Source organism: Rhineura floridana, chromosome 2 (assembly GCF_030035675.1).
Source record: "Rhineura floridana isolate rRhiFlo1 chromosome 2, rRhiFlo1.hap2, whole genome shotgun sequence".
NCBI classification, from domain to species: domain Eukaryota; kingdom Metazoa; phylum Chordata; class Lepidosauria; order Squamata; family Rhineuridae; genus Rhineura; species Rhineura floridana.
Window position 1 is genome coordinate 77,698,919 of NC_084481.1, and position 14,575 is coordinate 77,713,493.

The window sequence follows — 14,575 nt, forward strand, 5'->3', positions numbered from 1 at the left end:
AGTTTGATCTGTTGAATTATCTCATCCTATTTTGAGAGATCCCAAGGAATACCTGACTCAAAAGCTTGAGTTTGCCCATAGCTACAAGTCCTTTTTCACCTGTGGTCTCTCTCAGTGTTCTGACTCTCCATGAACTGAACTATTTGGCTTTGATGCTGCATCAGGGATTCCACCCCAAAAACAAACTTGTCCATACTACAAGTTTAGGGAAGAGCAAAGAGAAAATAACTACTTCAGGGTGTGTTTGTTAACTCCTCCTTGAAAGTCCCTCTTTCTAGTGTTGTCCCTGATCTTCCTTGCTGTTGGACAATGCAGGGGGGGGAAATTAACTGGCTGCTATATAAAGGACTAACTTAGCAATTGGAAACTAATTGTGGAAAACAATTAGAATTTTTGTACTGGTTGCTGGGTTGGTTTTTCTGTCCAGACCCTGGAAAGGCCTCATGCTGAGCTGCACATGATGGAAAAATCAGAAATTAGGCTTGAATTACAGCCTAGGTGGCCATCCATCCAACCAGCTAGCTAACTGTAGTCTACACAACAATATTTCTATTTTCTGTTGTTTTCATCCTTTGCCATCAGGTACTCAGAAAAAGAAGAAAAAATAGCTGCTATGATTGTGAGTATAGTGAATGCTTTAAAAGAGTAAAAGGTAACTTAGGGTAGATATTTTCTCAGATCATTTTAAGTTATCTCTTTATTTCACCCTTTAGCAATAAGCACCCAATCCTGCTCTGCTCATCATAATAACTGCAGAATAAACATACTCTTTACCTGAACCTGAAAAGCAAAGCAAAGGAAAATCCAGGGGGGTCTAGCCCATAATACATAGTTCTAATATTTAACTCTACAAGGGTCATGTTACTATTCAGGCTGGTTATTTCAGGATCACTTAAATAATTATAAGGTGATTGTGATCATGAAAAATCCACCCTCAGTCAGGGAAAGTCTTGAGCGAGCAGACTTTTGTGGGCTCTTCTAGATGAGACTTTTATTGTGTGTTTGCCCTGCCTTGTTCACTGAATTTTTCAGAGGGTCCTATTCTAAAATTGCTCCTGTTCTTAAAACAAACTGTTATTCTTTAAGTGGAGGCTGTCATTGTCTGTCATGTTACAAATGAAAAAAGAAGACAATTTTCCACACACAAAAAAAACCCGGGGGGAGGTGAAGCATACCTCTAGGGGGTGCCTCCATTTACCCCACTCTCTGGCTACAGGGCTGGGCTTCACCAATTGATCAGTGACTGCCTGTTCCTACCTCAGTTTCAGCTTTTGTATAATAGCCTCCTCCAGTGCTTCATCCACAGATAATTGTGTCATAGCCAGTCAGTACTAAATGGACTGTGGAGAGAGGTAGCCTTGTTGTGGCAAGATAGTCACACCACTGAGTGTTTCCCTCCCCATTTTCAAATAAACATTCAGAGTAATGTGTATTCCAGAGAATACATCCTTCAGAAAATGAAATAAGAGGATGTGGGCATAGGAAGGCTGCTGGTGGCGGGGATCTGTGCCATTAATCATTCACATTATAAGCAATTATAAACAGCTGTACAACCACTTTTTACATGACAACAGTAACAATAATAGATATGCTATTGGAGGGTGGGATAGAATCACATTTTCCAAGATATAAAGCATTTTATTTATTTAAAACATTTGTATACCACTTAATCATTTGCATTTCTAAGTGGTCTGCATAAAAACAAGCCATATGTAAAATAAACAATAAGTACAATTCTATGTATCTCTACTTAGAAGTTTGTTCCTTGGGTGTAGGGTTGCTGTCTCAGTGTTATATAACTACAGGGCTATATTGGAGGAAACCAAAATTTATTTATTTATTTATTATTTGATTTATATCCTGCCCTTCCTCTCAGAGGAGCCCAGTGCAGAAAATCAGTACATTTGGTTAATAGCTGCTAAGAAAGAGGTGACGAGCAATACTGTGCTCTACTTATTTTGTGATCTCTTCTATTTTCAGTCTATGAGATGACCATAGATATAGATAAAATGAAAGAAGAAACTGCCAAGAAACTGGCAAGCTATTCTGTCAATGCCACTGTGCAAAAGGAAGCCTTTATTGGAGCAAGCTCACACAGAGGAGGAGACAACTGGATCAGAAATTTAAAGGAAGAAATTCACATAATCAAGCTGAGCAACCAACATTTACAATGGAAGATGGCCAATTTTACAGGTACCTCCTTGTAGTACGTAGGCTGGAGGTTTTTGTTTGTTTATTGATTGATTGATTTTGCCTATCGTCTTAGCGTGCATAATAAATACTCTGAACTCTGTGTAGAAAATGGTGTGCCCGTCAGGATGCCCTTTGCCCAGGGACCCCTCAAACCTGGAACCAGTTCTGCCAATCACAACAATAAGGCTCAGAAAAAACTGTTTACACTGATTAGACTAGCTAGTAATTTTGTCATCATTTCCCATAAATAGATTCTGGTCACTAGCGGTGCTGGGTGTATTAAGGAATGTGGTGTTATGTGCCCTGAAAACTGTTGATCTGGCTACCGACAAAGGACCCCCCACTCAGCATTGAGATGGCTAGAGCAAAGGCCTTGTGTAATGTTTCTTATGGCATCTCCAGCCTGAGGCCCCTTGAGGACCTGGAATGAAGGACAAATTTCCCCTGCAGGAAAAGCACTCAAGGGACAGACTCTTTCACTGTTAGCTGAGATGCTGTTAGGAACATAGGAAGCTGCCTTATACTAAGTCAGACAATTGCTCCATCTAGCTCAGTATTATCTACACTGACTAGCAGTGGCACTCCAGGGTTTCAGGCAGAAGTCCTGCCCGGCCCTACCTGGAGATGCTGGAGATTGAGCCTGGGGGATGTGCATGCAAAGCATGTCCTCTGCCACTGAGCTATCGGTCCTTTTGCCCCAAGACTTATTATTAAGTCTTATTCCTGAAGGTTTGAATTGAAGACCTATCCATCCATACATATGTCCCCATTTCCCCCTCCCACAATTCCTGTTGTGCGGGGAATTGTTGGCTCTGGGTCCTTGATGGAGTAGGCAAAAAGAATAAGACCAACAGGACTCTAAATTAGCACTCTGTACCTCCAGAATATCAATGTCCATATCACTTATCAGGGTTTGGGGAAGCTAGTGGCTGAATAATATTTGAACAGGTATCCCAGTAATCAGGGCTGGAGCCAGAGGGCAGCCAGGTCGGGCCTTGGCTGAGGGCTCTGCAGCCCAGAGGGGACCCTGAAGGGACCCTCCTTAGGGTGGGAGGAGAGCTCTCCCATTCCACAGTCTGTAGCAGAGTCAACTCCCTACCCGGCCGCAGATCACAGACAGGGAGCTCCCAGGCACCCCCTCCCATACAGACCACACGGGCTTCAATAAGCTTGCACAAACACTCCACCTACCTCTCCTGTTGCTGTGAATACATGCCATCAACCAGGATGGCATCAGGGGCATCAGCCCCTTAGGGAAGCCACCCCCCATCTTGGTTGATGGTAGACATACACATGCAGCACACATGGCATTCACATGAGGCGACAGGAGAGGTAGGCAGTGTGTGTGGGCAGGTGCCGCAGGCCTGGGGCAGGCTGGTGCCCAAGGGCCCAGTCATGCCTGGTGTTGGTCCTGCCAGTAATGTTCCTACCCAGTTTCACCTATTTCTTATGAACACCACAATGAACAGGATTTGTTTAACAAGAAAGCGGGGGGGGGGGAGAGGACAGGAGGAAGAACCAAGATGAAACATATATACACACAATGGAAAGGCAAGGCCACTAAATCTAATCCCCAGAGGTTATTGAGTCCATTATAGGAGCTACTGTCCTGGCTGGCAATTAGGCCCTCCGTCTTATTGAATAAGTCATTAATGCATTCTATAATCAGTGGTTCAAGCCTGTAGGAGAAAGGAGCCACTCTCTCTTAAGAGAATTTATAGTGAAGGGAATGCATTAATGATTCATTCAGTAAGGATGAAGCTTTCTCCAAATGGGACCTTTGCACTCCGTGGCATTCTGGCTTCACAATGAAGGTGTGTGATGTAACAAAAAAAGAACAGCATCCTGGTGGTCGAGCTCATTAACAGTGGCCTGATCCAGTTTCTAAGCTGAGCCTGTCAATAATTACCTGGGACAGTTTAGGGTGTGAACTGCAGCATTAAGCAGTTTCAGGAGGAAAACCAGCTCATTTACAATCAATAGCATAGTGGCAAATTCAGAAGTGCAGGGTCCTATCATGATAGTCATGCCATGCCCCCTCGCTTACTTGCTCGCTCTGCGTCATCATCTCCATACTCCCAAGTCCTTCCTCCCACAACAACAGATGTCCCTAGGAGCCAGTCAGCATGAAAAGAGAGTGTGTTAACTATTGAGAAGAGTCTTTTCACTCTGATTGGCTCCAATCAGCAGGAAAGAAGGAAGCATGCTACAAGATTCTTCTCTGTGGCTGATTGGCTTGTAGGATGATGGAGACATAGGGACCAGGCTAGGACCCTGCTTCCAAAAAAGTAAGGGGTCTAAGACCCCCCAAGACCCTGGTTGACTACATCCCTGTTTACAATAACCCAGTACAGTCACCTGAGAACAATCATGGGGGATTGGAGTATATTTAGGGAAAGGGAAACATTTCTGGATTTTTTTCTGTTAAAACAATTCTCACTTTTTTCCCTATAGCCTTCACTGAAACTAATGTGTTGTTGGAATTCTGCCTAGAGCTTATTCTTTTTTGTTGTTGTTGGAAGAATCTTCTTCCCACAAGATTAAAGGTTTTATTTTAGTTGCAGACTTCTTTTGCCATTGGTGGGTGTTCCCAATAGCTATCAATATCTATTTCAGAACAACTTGAAAGTAATGCACTTGAAGAATCTCCAGGACCTCTGGGTTGGTTAAATATTGTCAGCTCTTCACTGAGACAGCAGTGTCGGTGGGGGTGCAGGCAGGGCTGGAGATTCCTTGGTAATTGCCAGGCCGTAAGTCCTCAGCTGGCAACTTGGCTATATATCTGCCAGGCTAGCAAGGAGGAAGCAAGATAAGGACAGAGGCCGTTCAAAGCTTACGTGCCAAACCAGAAATCCAGAAGAGACATCAGTGAAGGTCCGGGTCTAGTTTGCCAAGAGATCAGTCCAAGTCAAGGTTCAGGGGATAGGAAGACACACAGTGGTCACGCCTGATGTTGTAGTCAACAACAAGCTGAAACCAAGGTTTGACTTTTAAGGAGCAGGTTTGTCAGCAGGTGTGAGCCATCAGCATTTTGGCCTTAAGTGGACAGGCCTGCCCCTCTTCTGCCTGACCTTCTGTTGTCTACGTTCTGCAGGTGAGGGGGGAGTATCCTGTTCACTGTCTGCGCCTGGCTGAAGGGCTTCAGCTGTGTCTGGGGTGCTCTGCAGCTGAGGGGGAGAAGGAGCTGGGTTCTCAGGAGTTTCCTCCATTTCTCCTTCTGGGTCTGCTGCTTCTGGGTCTGCTGCTGTTACTCCCGAGTCATCCTCGTCTGATGAGTCCTCTGACGGGGCCATGACAAATATGTTCCATTAATCACATTGAATCGCTTTGCCTATAGCTCTTCTTGCCCAGTTCCTGTGTGAAGCAGCTTCAGCTGGATCAAAAGCCCTGTTTGGTTGTTCTTATTCCTCTATTTGTACTTATAGCATATGGGCTACATAGGCCCAGGTTTTGCTTAAAACTGGATGGCAAATCCTAAATCACAGAGTCTAGAGAAAAACACAAACAGCCTCTAAATCTTCATTTCATTTTCCCCAATTGTAAACTTAGGCCAAGCAGAATAAAAAGGGCAGTTGGGGGTTGAGTTAATTGGAGAGATTCATGAGGGCTGGGGGGAAATTTCCCCCACAGTTTATGTGTTAAAAAATGCCCTGGCAGTCGTGTGCAATGTCTAAGCAGGCCCTATCCTACATCCCCATACATCAAGCAACACAAGGCATGGGGGGCTAATTTTCAGCAGGACCACACACAACACACAGGGAGGAGAGCTTTAACCTTTTTTCCTTAGCAGTGATCTTAACAAAGTTTCCCTGTGCTGCAATTCATCTTAGGGGGAAAGACTTTCATTGGCAACTTCTCCTTGAGTGAGCTAGATGAGAGGTAGTCTCCAGTAGCCCTTTAGGAATCAATACAGCCATTAGAAATAATTGAAAAAATTCCATTGATAAAGAGGCACATCTTGACATGTGTCAGGAACAATATACTGGTACAGCAGTCCCACTCACCCCTGTATGTATGTTCAGACAAATGTCTGGACAGTGCTTCACATCCTGTAACTCATTGTTCTTCAACCTTGGGTCCCCACATATTGTTGGGCTACAACTCCCATATGATGAAGAACCAGAAATTTTAGAATGTGAGGTGAAAGCTGCTCTTAAAATACTTGGAAGAAACAAATCACCAGGAACAGATGGCATACCAATAGAGTTGCTACAAGCTACTTAAGACTGAATCTGTCCAAATTTTGACAAAAAATTGTCAAAAAAATATGGAAAACTAAGCAATGGCCCACAGACTGGAAGTGTTCCATATACATCCCAATTCCAAAGAAAAGGGATCTCAGAGAATGCAATAATTATTGAACTATTGCCTTAATATCCCATGCAAGTAAAGTAATGCTCAAGATTCTACAACAAAGGCTCTTACCATATATGGAGCGAGAAATGCCAGACGTCCAAGCTGGATTAAAAAAAGGGAAGAGGCACCAGAGATCATATTGCAAACATACGTTGGATAATGGGATGGACCAAGGCATTTCAGAAGAAAATCACCCTGTGCTTTATAGATTATAGCAAAGCCTTTGACTGTGTACATCATGAAAAACTATGGAATGCTTTGAAAGAAGTGGGGGCACCACAGCATCTGATTGTCCTGATACGCAACCTATATTCTGGACAAGAGGCTACTGTAAGGACAGAATATGGAGAAACCGATTGGTTCCCAAGGTGTGAGACAGGGGTGCATTTTATCACCCTATTTGTTTAATCTGTACGCAGAACATATCATACGGAAAGCGGGATTGGACCAAGATGAAGGAGGTGTGAAAATTAGAGGGAGAAATATCAATAATTGAAGATATGCAGATGATAACATACTACTAGCAGAAACCAGTAGTGATTTGAAATGAATGCTGATGAAAGTTCAAGAGGAAAGCACAAAAGCAGGACTACAGCTGAACATCAAGAAAACTAAAGTAATGACAACAGAAGATTTATTTAACTTTACAGTTGACAATGAGGACATTGAACTTGTCAAGGATTATCAATACCATGGAACAGTCATTAAGCAAAATGGAGACAATAGTCAAGAAATCAGAAGAAGGCTAGGACTGGGGAGGGCAGCTGTGAGAGAACTAGAAAAGGTCCTCAAATGCAAAGATATATCACTGAACACTAAAGTCAGGATCATTCAGACCATGGTATTCCCTATTTCCATGTATGGATGTGAAAGTTGGACAGTGAAAAAAGCGGATAAGAGAAAAATCAACTCATTTGAAATGTGGTGTTGGAGGAGAGCTTTGCTGATACCATTGACAGTGAAAAAGACAAATAATTGGGTGTTAGAACAAATTAAACCAGAACTATCACTAGAAGCTAAAATGATGAAACTGAGGTTATCATTCTTTGAACACATAATGAGAAGCCATGATTCACTAGAAAATATAATAATGCAGGGAAAAACAGAAGGGAGTAGAAAAATAGGAAGGCCAAACAAGAGATGGATTGATTCCATAAAGGAAGCCACAGACCTGAACTTACAAGATCTGAACAAGGGGGTTCATGACAGATGCTCTTGGAGGTCACTGATTCATAGGGTCACTGTAAGTTGTAATCGACTTGAAGGCACATAACAACAACAACAACAATTTCCATATACCCCAGCCAACTTAGCCAATGATCAAGGATAATGGGAGCTGTAGTCCAAAAATATCTGGGGAGGCAAAACTGAAGAACAGTGTAACTGATCTGTTCTTGCCATTCCTGAAGGTAAACTTAAACATTCTATTTCATCAGAAATTAATTCAAATGCAGTTTACAGCAACAAATCTTTTTTGTTGGCATTCACCTCTTCTACTCTGCTTCTGTACTGCTTTTACAATTATGCTTTATTTCTGATGTTGCATTTGATTTGAGTTGTAAAGTAATAATTTATTATTTTATTTTAACTAATAAACTGTCCTAGAAACCTTTGCTTAGAAGGCTACATAAAAATCTGTCTTCATCAATTAATATATAATATTAACTTGGTTTCCAAGCATTTTTCTCCTTTTCTGTGCATCTCTGAAATTAAGGCTTTTCTTTTCACTTAGGTTCCAAAGGAGAAAGAGGAGTTCCAGGGACGAAGGGTGACCAAGGCAGTAATGGTCAGTTTTCATACACTTACAGTTTAAATTTGTAACACCGTGGTCCAGATGTAATCTCAGTCAAATAAACCATAAACCGAATGAGACGTGTGCCACAAAACTCTCTCCTCACCCTATCTTTCCCTATTCCTCTTGCACACTTGTTTTGGAAAATCCTAGTTTCTTTCAGTTTCACATTATAATTCAAACCAAGAAACTGGTCTGTTTAAGGGTACCTTCCAAACCAGGCTAGTTCTTCTAAACCATAGCCTGAACCAGAATGGACTGACTGAGAAATCTCAATCCTTAAGAACATAAGAAGAGCCTGCTGGATCAGGCCAGTGGCCCATCTAGTCTAGCATCCTGTTCTCACAGTGGCCAACCAGATGCCTGGGGGAACCCCGCAAGCAGGACCCGAGTGCAAGAACACTCTCCCCTCCTGAGACTTCCGGCAACTGGTTTTCAGAAGCATGCTGCCTCTGACTAGGGTGGCACAGCACAGCCATCACGGCTAGTAGCCATTGATAGCCCTGTCCTCCATGAATTTGTCTAATCTTCTTTTAAAGCCATCCAAGCTGGTGGCCATTACTGCGTCTTGTGGGAGCAAATTCCATAGTTTAACTATGCGCTGAGTAAAGAAGTACTTCCTTTTGTCTGTCCTGAATCTTCCAACATTCAGCTTCTTTGCATGTCCACGAGTTCTAGTATTATGAGAGAGGGAGAAGAACTTTTCTCTATCCACTTTCTCAATGCCATGCATAATTTTATATACTTCTATCATGTCTCCTCTGACCCGCCTTTTCTCTAAACTAAAAAGCCCCAAATGCTGCAACCTTTCCTTGTGAGGAAGTCGCTCCATCCCCTTGATCATTCTGGTTGCCCTCTTCTGAACCTTTTCCAACTCTAGAATATCCTTTTTGAGATGAGGCGACCAGAACTGTACACAGTATTCCAAATGCGGCCGCACCATAGATTTATACAACGGCATTATGATATCGGCTGTTTTATTTTCAATACCTTTCCTAATTATCGCTAGCATGGAATTTGCCTTTTTCACAGCTGCCGCACACTGGGTCGACATTTTCATCGTGCTGTCCACTACAACCCCGAGGTCTCTCTCCTGGTCGGTCACCGCCAGTTCAGACCCCATGAGCGTATATGTGAAATTCAGATTTTTTGCTCCAATATGCATAATTTTACACTTGTTTATATTGAATTGCATTTGCCATTTTTCTGCCCATTCACTCAGTTTGGAGAGGTCTTTTTGGAGCTCTTCGCAATCCCTTTTTTTTTTTAACAACCCTGAACAATTTAGTGTCATCAGCAAACTTGGCCACTTCACTGCTCACTCCTAATTCTAGGTCATTAATGAACAAGTTGAAAAGTACAGGTCCCAATACCGATCCTTGAGGGACTCCACTTTCTACAGCCCTCCATTGGGAGAACTGTCCGTTTATTCCTACTCTCTGCTTTCTGCTTCTTAACCAATTTCTTATCCACAAGAGGACCTCTCCTCTTATTCCATGACTGCTAAGCTTCCTCAGAAGCCTTTGGTGAGGTACCTTGTCAAACGCTTTTTGAAAGTCTAAGTACACTATGTCCACTGGATCACCTCTATCTATATGCTTGTTGACACTCTCAAAGAATTCTAATAGGTTACTGAGACAGGACTTTCCCTTGCAGAAGCCATGCTGGCTCTGCTTCAGCAAGGCTTGTTCTTCTATGTGCTTAGTTAATCTAGCTTTAATCATACTTTCTACCAGTTTTCCAGGGACAAAAGTTAAGCTAACTGGCCTGTAATTTCCGGGATCCCCTCTGGATCCCTTTTTGAAGATTGGCATTACATTTGCCACTTTCCAGTCCTCAGGCACGGAGGAGGACCCAAGGGACAAGTTACATATTTTAGTTAGCAGATCAGCAATTTCACATTTGAGTTCTTTGAGAACTCTCAGGTGGATGCCATCCGGGCCTGGTGATTTGTCAGTTTTTATATTGTCCATTACCTCTCGTTACCACTATTTGTCTCAGTTCCTCAGAATCCCTTCCTGCAAATGTTAGTTCAGGTTCAGGGATCTGCCCTATATCTTCCACTGTGAAGACAGATGCAAAGAATTCATTTAGCTTCTCTGCAATCTCCTTATCGTTCTTTAGTACACCTTTGACTCCCTTATCATCCAAGGGTCCAATTGTCTCCCTAGATGGTCTCCTGCTTTGAATGTATTTATAGAATTTTTTGTTGTTGGTTTTTATGTTCTTAGCAATGTGCTCCTCAAATTCTTTTTTAGCATCCCTTATTGTCTTCTTGCATTTCTTTTGCCAGAGTTTGTGTTCTTTTTTATTTTCTTCATTTGGACAAGACTTCCATTTTCTGAAGGAAGACTTTTTGCCTCTAAGAGCTTCCTTGACTTTGCTCGTTAACCATGCTGGCATCTTCTTGGCCCTGGCGGTACCTTTTCTGATCTGCGGTATGCACTCCAGTTGAGCTTCTAATATAGTGTTTTTAAACAACTTCCAAGCATTTTCGAGTGATGTGACCCTCTGGACTTTGTTTTTCAGCTTTCTTTTTACCAATCCCCTCATTTTTGTGAAGTTTCCTCTTTTGAAGTCAAATGTGACCGTGTTGGATTTTCTTGGCAATTGGCCAGTTACATGTATGTTTAATTTAATAACACTGTGGTCACTGCTCCCAATTGGTTCAACAACACTTACATCTCGCACCAGGTCCCGGTCCCCACTGAGGATTAAGTCCAGGGTTGCCGTCCCTCTGGTCGGTTCCATGACCAACTGGTCTAGGGAATAGTCATTTAGAATATCTAGAAACTTTGCTTCTTTGTCATGACTGGAACACATATGCGGCCAGTCTATGTCCGGGTAGTTGAAGTCACCCATTACTACCACATTTCCTAGTTTGGATGCTTCCTCAATTTCATATCTCATCTCAAGGTCTCCCTGAGCATTTTGATCAGGGGGACGATAGATCGTTCCCAGTATTAAGTCCCTCCTGGGGCATGGTATCACCACCCACAACGATTCTGTGGAGGAGTCTGCCTCTTTTGGGGTTTCGAGCTTGCTGGATTCAATGCCTTCTTTCACGTATAGAGCGACTCCGCCACCAATACGTCCTTCCCTGTCCTTCCGATATAGTTTATATCCAGGGATAACCGTATCCCACTGGTTTTCTCCATTCCACCAGGTCTCGGTTATGCTCACTATATCAATGCTCTCCTCTAAGACCAAGCACTCCAGTTCTCCCATGTTGGTTCGCAGGCTCCTAGCATTAGCGTACAGGCACTTGTAAGCAGTGTCTCTCTTCAAGTGTCTTTGGCACTTGTGGTTAGGCCTGTGGTAATTTTGCTCTTCTGAATTGATATCCTGTGCCCCTGCTCTCACAATGCCTACTTCTAGGCCTACCCCTTTTAAAATTTCATCATTTCTTTGGTTTTTATCCCAGGGGGGAGGTTTATTCCGAACCGGACCTTTCTCAGCTCCTGTCGGGTTTCCCCCCTCAGTCAGTTTAAAAGCTGCTCTGCCACCTTTTTAATTTTAAGTGCCAGCAGTCTGGTTCCATTCTGGTTCAAGTGGAGCCCGTCCCTTTTGTACAGGCCCGGCTTGTCCCAAAATGTTCCCCAGTGCCTAACAAATCCAAAGCCTTCCACCTGACACCATTGTCTCATCCACGCATTGAGACTGCAAAGCTGGGCCTGTCTGGCTGGTCCTGCGTGTGGAACCAGTAGCATTTCAGAGAAAGCCACCTTGGAGGTCCTGGCTTTCAGCATCCTACCTAGCAACCTAAATTTTGCTTCCAGGACCTCACGGCTGCATTTCCCCATGTCGTTGGTGCCAACATGCACCACGACCACTGACTCCTTCCCAGCACTGTCTACCAAACTATCTAAACGACGGGCGATATCCGCAACCTTCGCACCAGGCAGGCAAAACACCTTGTGGTCTACACGCCCATCACACACCCCACTGTCTATGTTCCTAATGATCGAATCACCCACTACAAGGATCCCTCCACCCCCTGGAGATATATCCTCGGCACGAGAGGATAGCTGCTCATCCCCCAAGGAATGGGTCCCTTCTAAGGGATCCTTTCCCTCTTCCTCAGCTGGATGCTCTCCTTCCCCGAGACCATCGTTGTCCATGATAGCAGGAGAGCTATCATCGTTGGAGTGGGACACAGCTATAACGTCCCTGAAGGCCTCCTCCACACACCTCTCTGCCTCTCTCAGCTTTTCCAGGTCCGCCACCTTGGCCTCAAGGAAATGAAGTCGTTCCCGGAGAGCCAGGAGCTCATTGCACCGAGAGCACACCCACGACTTCTGTCCAACAGGCAGATAGTCGTACATGCTGCAGGCGGTGCAAAACACTGGAAAGCCCCCACACCCCTGCTGGCTTCTTACCTGCATAGTTTTGTTTAAGGTTTATTACGTCAATGGGTTGGAGACTGCGGTTTAGTTGAGGTCAGGGAACAGACAGGCAGAGTGGGGGGCCCTGGCCTCCTCGCCCTGCTGCCGAACTCGCTCTGCTGCTTAACTCGCCTTGACGCTTCGTCAGCTGGGGCTCCCTCTAGCTCGTGGAGCAGGCTCCTTCGCTAGGGTGCTCTGACTTTTCAATATGAAAATTACCATATTCAAATACAGTGGAATGATAATGACATCTAATCTATTGCATAGGCAGGCAAGCAGCAGATGAGGTTGAATGCAAAGCCCATGAAATTATGTGGCTAACTTATGGTTTTGATTAAGTTAGCATAGTGAACACTGGAACTTCAGCCATTTCCAATAAGTACATCAGAGAAGAGTTGCAACAAACACATGTGCTTTGGACATCTTTCAGGAATTAAAGGCAAAAAAGGAGATATTGGCTTAAGAGGAAGCAAAGGAGAGCCAGGGCCAAAGGGTAAGCAATTAATATGGAATCCCAAATCTTCAAGTGTATGGGGGGGGGGTTGGAATTCTTGAACAACCAATTTAAAAAACAAATATGGTGTTGTGTTTTTCAGGTACAGGATTTCCTGGACTAAAAGGAGAAAATGGTAATTTTGTCTGCCCCCTTCTGTCACTATAATACATGTAAATATTGGGCAATTCCCTTCAGTTCCTCCCACACTTATTCTGAGGCTGTGTGCCATGATGTCATATAATTTTTATGCTTGGTCTATGGCAGGAATTGTCCAAAGATATGAGTGGTTGTTCTGTGTCCAAGTAACAGATATAGCCCCTTTGTGAGCCTTGTGTGTAAGGCTACATACACATAACATTTTAATTTATAATCAATGGAGACCAAGCACTTTATTCCCCTACATGGTCTGCACACAATCCAGTTCTATTGCACATTTTTTGTTCCTGAAATGTGCTTCTTGAGAAACTGGCTTCATTTTGAAAATAAAAGCTCATTGCAGATTGATTCTGCGTTACCAGTGTGTCTACTTGAAAACAGATGAAAACAGATATAAGCAGTCCCAGCAATGGGGGGCATATCCACAGCTGCCCAATAACATTGTGGGTGGGCATATACCAAGATCAGACTCACCACTTCCTTCTCTTCCTTCAGCTGGGGCATGTGCAGGGAGGAAGAGGCATGGATAATCTAATCAAGCAGTGGGTTTTCAAGCACATATCAAGTAGGCATTCAAGAGGCAGCTGGACAGCCATCTGTCGGGAATGCTTTGATTTGGATTCCTGCATTGAGCAGGGGGTTGGACTCGATGGCCTTGTGGATGGCAGGATCTAGAATCAATCTAGATTAAAAGCAGCATGTTGAGAATGAGCACGAACAGTTCCAGACTGAGAAAAACTACATTTTTTTGTGCTATAAATGGATTGGTGGCATGTGGCCTAAAAGGGACATACATTTTAAAATGAATATCTGTATTTCCTAAATGCTCCAGCAACATCAAAAGAGAGTAGAGGGGCAAGGTCCTTTGAGTTTGGCAGAAAAAAGAAAGGAACTACTCGCCCGCTCCTCCCTCTGGATAAAGATTTTAAGTTCTAAACAGGACCCCATCTTCTAAAGAAGGGACTTTGGGAGGGGTGGTTTGGAGGGGGAAAAACAAGAAAATGTGGTGCTTTCCTTTCCCCATCTATGTTTCTCTCCATAGGGTTCCAGATGCGTGTTTATGTAGCTACACATCCTTAGTGATATTTGGGAACCGTCTTCATGTATTATATCCGTGTGCACCCCATTTTTGTGTATATTTATTTGCAGAGCTTGGAAAAGTTACTTTTTTAAACTACAACTCCCATCAGCCCCAGC

The 14,575-nt window shown here is 43.5% G+C and overlaps 1 protein-coding gene across 1 annotated transcript in view; it reads left to right on the forward strand.

The window, feature by feature from the left end:
* Positions 1-14,575, forward strand: part of MARCO (macrophage receptor with collagenous structure) — a 54,041-nt gene that overhangs the window by 14,244 nt on the left and 25,222 nt on the right. The window contains 6 exon segments of the mRNA XM_061612707.1: positions 583-597; positions 599-619; positions 1,981-2,193; positions 8,282-8,335; positions 13,157-13,219; positions 13,323-13,355. Of these exon segments, the coding sequence (XP_061468691.1) occupies positions 583-597; positions 599-619; positions 1,981-2,193; positions 8,282-8,335; positions 13,157-13,219; positions 13,323-13,355 (399 nt within the window).